Below are 12,351 nucleotides of genomic sequence, written 5' to 3'. Positions count from 1 at the left end.
CATGTAGTAGATGGGGGGGGGGGGAGAGATTAATTTTTACATCCACGCCGGTAGATGGATATAAATAAAGAGATATATACAGATGGATATGATAGATAATAAGATAGCTAAACAGTTTGTTAAGAGATATATAAGAATAGATATAGGTAAATAGATATAAAGAGATAACTTGGATATATAAAAAGATAAAACTAGCTACTTAGATAAATAGATAGATATAGATGTATGAATAGAAGTAGAATAAATTCAGAGATGGAAGTACATAGATATATAATTAAGGAAATAAATAAATATAAATAGATATGGATAGATAGCTAAGATAGGTATAAATAGATATACACTGGTGTGCAAAAATTAAGCACGAAGTCGAAAAATTAGCATATAAGCTGAACGAAGAGGCAGCGCGGACAGAAAGACCAATCAGGAGATTAAGTAAGGTGATGTACGGTAGCACATGCGCAGGTATGCAGGCAGACGTAATGGGGGAGTGTCTGAGTAGTAGAAAGCATGTTGTCGGTGTAAGATCAGTATTTCTGGCAAAGAGATTGCACGCCGTGTAGCAGTTAAAATCACACCGAGTTGCTGCCTCAGCGAGAAATGGCGAATAATCAATCTGTTAGACGACATCTGGATGCTTTTACCCGAGGTCGAATCATTGGGAAGTTGGAGGAAGGCCGCAGTGTGACAAGTGTGACTGCAAAGTTCGGAATTCACAGCATCGTTTTACGACTTTGGAGACAATTTCAAACTACAGGAACAGCTATCTGGGGGTTCAGTAGTGGTCGTCCACGAGGAACCACACCCGCAGATGACCGGTATATTGTCTTACAGGCCAGAAGAAACAGGCGGCAGACAGCGGGAGAAATCGCTAGACACACGACACAGGCGACTGGACGACCGATATCGCAATTTACCGTGGCCAGAAGACTGCACGGTGGTGGTCTGTTTGCACGACGCCCTATACGGTGTGTACCTCTAACGCCTGCCCATCGGAGAAGGCGTTCTCTGTGGTGCCGGGAACACCGGAATTGGAGAGACAATGAATGGGGACGAGTACTCTTTACAGATGAGAGCAGATTCAGTCTGAGTAGCGATTATCATCGCATACTCATCTGGAGAGAGCGGGGAAGCCGCAATCATCCCTCGAACATCATTGAAAGGGACAGGTATGGAGGTCGCGGTGCTCTCGTTTGGGGAGGCATCATGCTTGGTAGTCGTACAGACCTTCACATCTTCGACGCAGGTTCAGTCAACGGGACCCGTTATTGTAACGAGATTCTTCTTCCATATGTGCGTCTTTTAGAGGCGCTATGGGTCCGCAGTTCCTTTTCATGGACGACAATGCACCATGTCATCGCACAGTAGCTGCCGAACAGCTCTTAGAGAGTGAGGATATTGAACGTATGGATTGGCCGGCACGATCTCCGGATCTCAATCCCATCGAGCATGTATGGGATTTTCTAGGCAGACGCTTGGCAGCTCGTACCTTACCACCAGTAACGATTCGGGAGCTTCGATTGGCGCTGCAAGACGAATGGGCAGCAATGCCTCAACAACTCATTGACACCCTCATTCTCAGCATGGACAGACACTGAAACCTGCCTCGCAGTGGGACTACTAAAGACCGGATGTTTCTTGCTGGACACCCATCACAGGGATGTTTCGGCCTTCAATCGCATTGCACTCCATGCTACTTTTTCAATAAAGCTTCTTTTTATCCCTCTGATTTCTCTTTTAGTAAGTGTTGCTTACATTACACATGTCCTTACGTATTGGGGATCTTACGGTATTAAATGTGTTGATTTGGAAAGCTTTTGTACAAAGTTATATTGAAAAAACCGTCTCGTCCTTAATTTTTGCACACCAGTGTAGATAGATACCTAAAATATATATAAATAGATAAGTAGATGGCCAGATAAATAAATAGATTGATAGATAGAAATATATATGTATGTAAAAGAAAGTTATGTTGGTTACACTATTTAAACCTCAAGAACGGCTGAACCGATTTGGCTGAACAATGGTGGGGTGGTAGCTTAGAACCAGGAGACGGAGGATAGGATTTTTATCCCGTTCGACCGCGTTCTCGAAATGTTTGCAATAGCAAATTAAATGTTTAATTAATTGTTTAGTTTTATGAATTCCTAATAGATGGCAGGGTAAGTTAACTCGAGAGGGCGCTGGCCCACAGTGTTGATAGCCACGCTATTGTGGGACTTGTGGTCAGCGAACTGATTTTTGAATTCTTTTTTTTTTTTTCGAGAAACAGGTACATAATTTGATTTAGTAGGTTTTTTTACTTGGGTTTTGTTTTCCTTATTTCTACAACCTTTGTTTTTGTTTTTATAGTTGAAGATAGTTACTTATCTAAGTAAATAATTTCATTTGACGTATTATTCAATTCTGATTGTTCTTTATAACCTTTTTATTATAGTCTTGTTTATTTGGCGAATTATTTTAAATTGCTAAAAAAAAGTAATAATAAAAAAAAAAACACTTCACTCGCTAAAGGGCAGGGTTACGGTAGCGTAGTTGCTTGGCGCGTTAAGCGATGAACTATACAGTTGAAAAATTATTTTAAGTTTTAAATCTAGTGTTAATCTTTTTATATGTTTTAACGAATAGTTTTAAATTTCAAAGAGACTCGAATAGGTTTTTGAAAAATGTATGTACGCATTTTACTTGAAGAAAAATGATCATTTCACATTAGAAGTGATGGAAATGATTGTGAATTTTCTTTATTCAACGGACTTCTTTTAAATTTTTAGCACGGGCATCGCCGTGCGGGTACTGCTAGTAGATAAATATAAAGATTTTAACGTTAAGCGGTAGACACACACAGAAATTGTATTCTTTTAAAATAGCTCTTTTGATTGGTGCCATAATGCTATGAAGTTTGTTTCTTCATGGGATGGTTTATATCCCTTTAACCCCCCCCCCCCATCCCTTAGCTACGTCTCTGCTTTCCACCGCATAAAGATTTTAAAGCATCCGAGCACCGTGTGACTGCCTATTTTGAAGCTACACTCACACACAAGAGAAATTAGTTTTTCGTTCACTCCATTCTTTTCTACGCGTAGTTAGCTCTGATTTACGGTTACATAAACCGTAACGGCTGATGTGATGTATTCATAAATGCAAGCATAATTCCAACGCATAAATGCAGGCGCGGCTGTCTTGCGTTTTGTAAACGTAGACGGAAAAAGGAGTACAAGGTGACAAGAAGATGTGAAGAGCTTCACGAACTGACAGTTTCAGAGAAGCGAAATTTTCTGCAATTACCCAAGATACGGCTCTTGCATTACCCATGCCTCTGTGAATTATCGATCATTTTTACGGCATGATGAAAGCTGGCTACTTGCCTACAACATCGTGAGAAACTCCGCTGTTGCAGTTGAGATAGAAAATATGCAATTAATGTGTGAACATAAAAATAATTTATTTTCCGTGATAAAATAATGATCAATCCGTTTTCACAAATAAGATATTTTCACGCATATATCTGAACTTTATTCTCGGAATCGTAAGCTTTGGCTTTTAAATTGTACACAGGCGAATCTTCGAATAACACAGTTTCCATATTTAGCAGTACGAAATTTGCGACTTTTGTAACACGGACTCGATATTACACGGTACAAAACTTGAATTTAATACTACACAGGTTTGATATAAAAAAACTTTAAAAGATTGAACTTTATTTTTGTTTTATTCTAGGGCTGTCCAACTGGCGGCCCGCCAACTTCTTATACAGCATATTTCTTTTTTCGACATTTATTGGTATCAAGAAGCATCCGAGACTATCCTTCTTGGTCAAGCCGGGGTCCCCGAAACTTCCTCTTGATCGCCCTTTTATACTCTTTTCATTGTTATGAGAGAAAAAGGTACAGGACATCTACAGGTCAAGGTCAAACAGTCCTACCCTGCACGCTGGTGTTCAAACGAATTCCTAGAAATAATATTCCTTCGCATTGGCGGAGGGAGACAGGGAGGGAAGAGAGAAACATTTCAGATAAGCAAAACCTGCCTGCAATTGCTTAAAATAAAGACCCCCTCACTGATTCTACGGCCTTTGTTGATTTCGAAAAAGAAATTGAGAATTTGCTCTCGTCGCTTCCATGTTTGGGAGCATATATTTATGCGAAAGTGCTTCTTCGACAATGAACTTTATCAAGAATCGTCACAGAAGCTCCCTATCCGAAAGTTCGTGAGACCTTCTGCTGGCAACGAAAAACATCGAGGTGAGCACTCCTGCCCTTGTAAAGAAGGCAGATCTGCCTCAATTTTCCAATTAAAATTTAAGCAAATTGTTTTATAGTCTTCTTGTTTCATTGTTTTATAATTAATTACCTCTTATACATTAAGAATTATTCTTAATTCCTATTATATAAGAGGTAAGAACTTATTGTTCAAATTTTTCAAATTGCGGCCCGCCAGGTGATCAGTGACCGGAATGCTGGCCTGTGGTCTCTTTGCAGTTGGACAGCCCTGATCTAGAGATTGCTCAAACCGTGACCACGCGCGTATTCACTCTGATTCTTTGAAATGTATAGCTTTAATAGAGAGTGGCAATCATTATCTACCTGGAATGTACTACGGGACGAAGTTTTTTGGTAGCAAGATTGCTTGAGCAATCTCCAGATGAAACATGTTGGAAAATTTTATACGACTGTATAGTGGATGGGAACTACGATCTGTTCTAGTTTAATTAGAAGGGACATTCTCAAAATAATTTTTAAACTTCACCAGTGGCAGATTTTCGCAGGTTTTGACATCTTTTCTGTTAGTCACTAAAAATATTCGAGGGGCTCCTTCGTTGGTCCGTTCTAATTTTGCATTAAATGTCTCAATCAGTGAACGTTAGTTTGCATACCGCAGACGAAATTGACCAGTGTATTTGTTTAGTTTTAACTATAGACGACAAAGTCACACCAGTATTGGTGTTGGTACCGTCACAATCAATTAACCAGTAACAACCAAGTTGTCAAGTGGCTTTTCATCACCTGTTAGGAAATTAATAATGTTATACTGTATAATTTCAGCTTCTCCGAACAGAACTTCTATATATCCTGTGTTATTTCAACCGGTACTTGAATAAATGATGTTTGATAGGAGTTGTAATACAATGTTTTTTGCTCTTTTTCATTTGCGAAGATAATCACTTGTACGTTTCGAAATTTGGAAAATCATTTTCTTCAGTCTACCCTAAATAGTCTAGTCAAATTAGATCGAAAACGGGCCAAACCCGAACATTCAAAAAAAAAAAAAAAAAAATGGATGTGCACCTATACCAAGTTGTTCATTATAATGAGGAGATAATGTACCAAAAAATCCCAAGAGCTTGAGCGTCGAGTTTGGGAGTTAAGAAAACACAAAGAAGGGGGGTCAAAATGCAGATTATTGCTTCATTTCAGATGTATCTCCAATACTCTTCCTTTCATGAAAGGGTAATTGAATAAAAGTTAAAGATTGTACAAAGAATTAATATTGCAAGTAATATTCTTACACATATCCAACATTGGGGGGAGGGATTCCCCCCCCTCCCCGAGATTTTGTGTTATGCATTGTACAAATGCAAAAGTTTTATTGAAGGCATTTTAGTGTTTTTAAAATGATATTTTTGAGTGCATTTCCATTCCTCCCCCCCCCCCCCCCGCCTTCCAATTAAATGAAATGACGGGCTTAGTTATACGTATCTCAATCCAAAATAACATTGACACTTAGGTTTATCGAATAAGAAATACATTCCGAAGTGCACTTTTATTGGATTTTTTAGCGCTATGCTAAAGAATATGAAATTTCATAGGTTCATTTTTGCCGATGGTTATGGAAGACTAAGAAAATAAAAAGCAATGCTATATTTGAAATGAATTTTCTTTTTTTTCCGGTGGTAAATTTTCATAGCGTACATTGAGAATTATTTCTCTTGTACATAGGCCCGAATCTACGTACTCGCAGATCCAGCAACGCGGGAGGGGGGCATACCACTGAGGAGGGTCCGTTGGCCAAGAAACCAAAAAACTTAAGAGCACTAAATAAAAACAAAACTTCAAATTTAAAAGCTGAAAATGTTTTTGAAAAATTTGAGGAACTATAGAATCTCAACACATATTAATGAAAAACTTTTGCGAATGTTAATTAATAGAAATATCTTAACAGGAGTCACCAAATTGTGAATTTTAAACAAATTCTTTTTAATAAGAAAAATAAAATATGTATGTTATATTATGCGTACAAATAAGCAAGAATCTTCAACGTTTAAAAATATAGTAATGAAAGCACACACACAACTGTTCGGAAAATTTGAAGGATGAAAATTGAAAGAAAATTTTGATCGAAAGATTGCAATTTATACATTGTACTGCTCTGTACGGCTGTTTTTGGGTCTTGATGTGAATCCAATGTTCGAATGAATGTTGAATGTGTAGAAAAAGTGTAGTTTCTTAAATCTGAAAGGTAGGACGTTGGAGTTTGATTACCCAAAAGGCTCGGGATGCTAGAGCTTTTCCTCAAAATTTTCAGGATGCCAAAAATTAATGAAAAATTGCTTAAAAATTCCAGATTAAAGCTTTTACAGGAACTACAAACATTAGAGCTGGTTCAATCAAATTTGGCACAACTATTACAGTGCACTTTTATAACTATTAATTTTGTGATATGATAAATCTGTTTCAGCAACTAATCTAACCACCCTTCATTGTTGAGAATTACAGAATTACTTTTGTATGCAATGTACAAAAAATATGTGTTGGGTAGGAGGAGGGGATTAACATTAATCTGAATTTTGCAGGGTCACTTTTAAAAATAACACCTGTACCCTGTAGCAACAGTGAATTTTATTTAAATTTGCGTTAAATTTTTAGAAAAATTTTCTTAAAAAAAATTTGTGGGGCCCTGAAATGAGAAAGAGCTTCCCCGCTTCATACGGTACTCGGACCCGTCTATAAAAATATTTTGTGTTTTCTCTTCGTTTTGCAGATTTCCCGCTCGATAAAAATTAATTACTCTTCTTCCTTTTGGATCGTCTCCAGCATATCCCCAGGGGAGTTGCTTTTACTATTGAAATCCCCCATAATTATAATGTTTTCATTTGGAATATTTTTAAAAGACTTTCGAGATTACTTAGAGGAATTCGTACATCTTCTGTTGGTTTAATATAAAGGTTGGTGAAACAATAATTATTGTATCTTCCTTGAAATCCACCGAGATTGCTATATGGATTTCTTTCTGATCTATTTTAGAAAGTATTATATTTGAGTCCGTACTTATAATTGCAGCTTTTTTACTTAAATAGTTAAAATTTTCCAATTCACAGATTGTGTTCTGGCATTTGTTTGTGTTTTCAATATGGCTCTTGAACGAGGAAAAACTTTGGTAGCATTTGAGTTGATAAACATTTTAAAGAATGTAAAGACTTTTTTGTCTCCAAATTAAGGAATTTCTGTGAAACCTTTAATCACAAATGAAATTGAAGAACAAAATTAAAGTGTTAAAAAAGTCGCATTAAGGTACCCTCCGTGGTCCTGACAAATTTTGTGCCAAATTCATGACTCTGATTATAGAAAAAGAAAAATGAGCCAAAATGACAGAAATTATAAAACGTGATTAAAAAAAAAAAAACACTAAATGTGTTTTTGTCACAAGCATAATCCCTATTATTGAAATTATGAATTTCTAACTAAGAAGTTAAACGTCATTCATAAAAAATCCTGCTTCTTATGAAGCTATCCAATAAAATTTTTTAAAAAAAGGTGTGGTTTAATCATTTACATCCAAAAAATTAAATACTTTCATGAAATTTCAAAGACTGAATAATAAGGAAGTAAAGTATTTAAGTTATTAAAAACTAAACACTTTTGAACAAATTACATCAAATTACAGTAAAACTACTGAGAAATAAGACAATGCTAAAAAAACCTGACTACAGACTACACCTAAATCTGGATCATGCTTTAAAGTACTTCCCTTCATTCAATTTTATCTGATGAAATATTTGGTAGAAACAGACATCGAAATGTAGCAGAAACACGACAAAAGCTTGTGTTTTGACCCGATTAGGTCCGTCAATTCATTTACTTGAGGGAGAGAAGGGGGGGGGGGGGGGCAAATGAAATGTGCACTGTAAAATGTCATTTTAAAAACAATAAAATACCTGCAATGAAACTTTTGCATTTCTACAATGTATATCACAAAATTTGGGGGGGAGGACACCCCCCCCATTGACGGATTTGTGTAAAAATATTACTTGCAATATTAGTCCTTCGTACAGTCTTCACTTTTTATTCAAATACCCTTTCATGAAAGGAATAGCGTTGGCGATACAGCTGAAATAAAGCAATAATCTGCATTGTGGACTCCCTTTTTTGTCCCCCTTAACTCCCAAGCCCGACGCTCAAACTCTTGGGACTTTTTGGTACGTTATCTCCTCACGATACTGAACAGCTTGGTATAGGTGCAAATTCTTCTTCTTCTTCTTTTTTTTTTTTGAATGTCCGGGTCATGACTTAATTTGACTGGACTAAAAAAGAAAGAGGCCCTGTTCTGAAGTAAAGTAAATTAATACGAACTCGCGTAATGGAAAATTCGGTAACAAAGATTTTTATAATCGAAAATCTTTTAATTGGTAAAAAAAAAAGTAATTGTTCTCGTTGGGTGCTTGCTAATTGGATTGTACCATCATTGTATACAAAAACTACAAGAATGATGCGTAGCAAAAGCTTTTAAATGTATTATAATAATATATCTGAATAATAAAATAAGTTTTTTAGTTCATAAATAAGTTAAGATTCTGCGTTAAAAATACTTATATTGTGCGCACTTGACTTATTTTTGTTTTACAAGGTCGAGTGAAAATGGAAGAAAAAAGTCGATTTTTGGTTCATTTTGTGGTTTTTAGAAAATAAGAAGAAACTACACTATCGACCTAAAACTCCTAGGTGATATTAACCTTACATAGAGTTAAAATTTCCACCTCTAAGCATTTTCAAAATTATATATTTTAAATTTCGTAAAAAAATTCAAAAAGTTTTTTTGCAATTTTAGACTTTTTTGGAGCGATTTTGGAATCTAAAGATATTATCCTAGGAGGCTAATATTTTAAGGTTACCATATTGATGCTAAAAGGCAACTTTTGAGACCCCAGGAGTTTTGAAATTCAAAAATTTATTTTTTTCACTCCACCCTAATGTACATGTTCAATGAACTATTGTAGTTTAACCAAGATACATATTGCCCTTCTAAAAAATGCCAAACTCCTTAAAAGATCAAAAAGTTAAAAATCCAGGATGCAAAATTCCACATTGCTGAAGAATGACTCATTTATTTATTTTTTTAATTTCGAAGTTGAATCTGTAATATAGAAGTATTGTTTTATTGCAAATTATATTTTTATTTTATCATATTTAACATTACATATAAAAAACAAAAGCATATTTTAGTATTTTCTTAAATAAAATATGTTGTCTATTAAAATCTTGATCCAAAGTGTTAAAAAATATCTGCATATTTGAGAATAACCCAAATGCAATGTTTAGTAAAACTGAGAAAAGTTTCCAAGATCGAATTTTCCGCTGTAATAAAAAGTGCTAGATATTCATACTCTTTCTTGGATACATCGAGCAAAAATGAGAACCTAGATTAAACTACACATGAAATGAGTTTCAGAGCTTGTATGATTCTTTGAAATTATCTTTTAACAGTTTAAAAAAGGTAAAATGTGAAAAAGAGATCATCTGTAGCAGCGTTACTGATATAGTAAATATTCTCGAGTCGGTTTACAATCTTAATGTTCATATCCTGTTCCCTCATAACAACGCAATTGTACATTTTGAGTACTTTGAGAATGTTTCAGTTTAATATTGAATTCGCTGTATGTCGCACCCCTCCTCCCTTTAGAGTTATCTTACTTTAAGGGACACTACCCACACGTTGAAAATCACTGATGCAAGTTATAACTTACTGATCAATGTAACACACATTTTTTCAATTTTATTATATTAAAAACTAGTGGCACCCACACGGCTTTGTCCGTAGTAGAAAATTAAAAGGTCTTTTGGTTCACCTGATATATTTACAAATACTGTATGATGAATTTCTCGCCAATTGGCTTGTTCATGTTCGGTTCCACGTTATGATAATTTTGTAATTTACTCGTTCATCTTAGGATAATTTTGCTCGGAAAATGTTCTTAAAATGGGAATAGAAAAAGAACAAAATCGAATTTTCGAAAAAAATTTCAAAGTGCATACCCCCATGCTATAAACTAATTCTGTACCAAATTTCATGAAAATCGGCCGAACAGTCTAGGTGCATTGCGCGTCACAAAGATTCTGACTGAGAGAGATCCGGACAGAGAGATATCCAGACAGAGAGACTTTCAGCTTTATTATTAGTAAAGATAAAGATTATTCCAACGAGGCTGAAAACTTAAGTAACCCATTAGCTTGATCACTATATGACCTAAATGAGTTTAATGACAATGTTTCAATTTCTTGAAATGAAATATAAAACTGTATTTTGAATTGTTTAATTGTAAGATTTTCCTTTTTCGTTTCAGGTTATGGCCATTCTACTCCAGCAACGTGGGGTGGAAAGACTTTCTGTATGTTTTATGCTCTAGCCGGAATTCCATTAGGCCTTGTGATGTTTCAAAGCATTGGTGAACGATTAAATACTTTCGTAGCTTTTCTACTCAAATTTGGAAAACGTTGTTTGAAAATGAGAAACACAGAAGTTTCCGAGACCAACCTCATCTGCTTGGTGTCCATCCTGTCAACAGTTGTAATGACAACTGGTGCTGCGGCCTTTTCCAAGTACGAACGTTGGGATTACTTCGATGCTTTCTACTACTGTTTTATAACACTAACAACTATAGGATTTGGTGATTATGTAGCTCTTCAAAAAGAAAGTGCTTTGCAAAGAGAACCAGAGTATGTGGCTTTTAGTCTAGTGTTCATCCTGTTCGGGCTCTCGGTAGTGTCTGCAGCGATGAATCTTCTGGTGCTGCGATTCATGACAATGAACACAGAAGATGAGCGTCGCGACGAAGCAGAAGCCCAAACTGCTGCCCAAGAAGCTGTCCGCCTCGAAGGTGACGTCATCACTGCGAATGGATCCATGACGTCTGGCCACGATCCAAATGTGTCTTCAGAAGTCGATGAGATCACTTCGGTGTGTTCATGTACGTGCTATGGACACAGACGGACGCCTAAAAATGAGAATCGTAGATCGCCTAGCAGCAACAGAGCTCATTTATTGCCTATGGATGTTCTGAGTGGCGAGAGTAGAGCTATTGATGAGCAGCCTCGAGAAGGCGACCTTCCTAATACTTCTCTTTATTTACCTTATGATGATATCAGAAACAAACGTGCCTCTATATGATAGTAAGTTGTCCCAACGGGCGCATAGAGTTGGGAGTGAAGTTATACCGGGGATCATAAAACCACATAGTGCTTGGAAGCACAAGCCTATTAATATTTTTACCTAGGACACCTAACACATCTTTTACTATGAACGTAGACACTGATTCGATGTGAGAACAAAGTTTTAGTATTTTGTGAAAGATTAAATAATAATGTAGGGTCCAGTGTTCGGAAGAACATATTTTTCTACTTAAATATTGGCGATATCTCTCAGAGACAGCAAGATATATAGATACATACAAAGATACATACATAAAATGAGTACGTATGTATGTATGTATGTGTGTATATATATATATATCTACATATATGTATATACTCAAGAGTCCTAGAAAAAAACACAAAACACTCCCAATTACTGAACCACTATGTGCGCTATAAAAAAATGTTAGTAGTCTTTTGACACTTATTAAAAAAGTAGACACATTTTAAATTATTGAACCAAAGTTTTTGATAAGAGGTCGTATTGACATTAAAATGTCTGTCCTCAAATTTCTGTCTTAAATGCGATATTTAGACAATAATAATAGTTTAGATTGTTCAAATTAGATTGCATTCTGTCCATTAAAATCAGAAGATATTCAAAAAGAGACCATCTTTAGATTTTACATGCCAGTTTGCTAGTTGACTCTCATGAGGCAATGAAAAAAGTCATCAAAATATTATGAAGGAAAAAAAAAGCAGTGTTCGTTTCCATGGTTTTGATAAGACTTCTTGCTTTTGCCAAACAAGTAAAATCTTATATATTCACCAATAGTACAAGTTCCATAAAATGGCAGCAAAACAATTTTTAAGCATGGCAAAATGATAAGTGAATATTTTAAACTGAAGCTTTGGACGCCCATATAACATATTCTCAAGATTAATATTTCATCAAAACATAATATTGTTTCAGATTAAATTCTTTTCAAATATAAATTTCTTATTTCATCGC

At 35.6% G+C, this 12,351-nt stretch overlaps 1 protein-coding gene across 1 annotated transcript in view; it reads left to right on the top strand.

Annotated features, from left to right (window-relative positions):
* The window catches only part of LOC129218448 (two pore potassium channel protein sup-9-like), a 97,164-nt gene extending 85,788 nt beyond the window's left edge, over nucleotides 1–11,376 (top strand). Inside the window, exon 2 of the mRNA XM_054852723.1 lies at nucleotides 10,553–11,376. Within this exon, the coding sequence (XP_054708698.1) occupies nucleotides 10,553–11,376 (824 nt within the window). The remainder of the gene's footprint in view (nucleotides 1–10,552) is intronic.
* The last annotated feature ends 975 nt before the right edge of the window (nucleotides 11,377–12,351 follow it).

Source organism: Uloborus diversus, chromosome 3 (genome assembly GCF_026930045.1).
Source record: "Uloborus diversus isolate 005 chromosome 3, Udiv.v.3.1, whole genome shotgun sequence".
Classification (NCBI taxonomy): domain Eukaryota; kingdom Metazoa; phylum Arthropoda; class Arachnida; order Araneae; family Uloboridae; genus Uloborus; species Uloborus diversus.
Note: the sequence above shows the minus strand (reverse complement) of the source record. Positions and strands in the feature narration are given on the sequence as shown.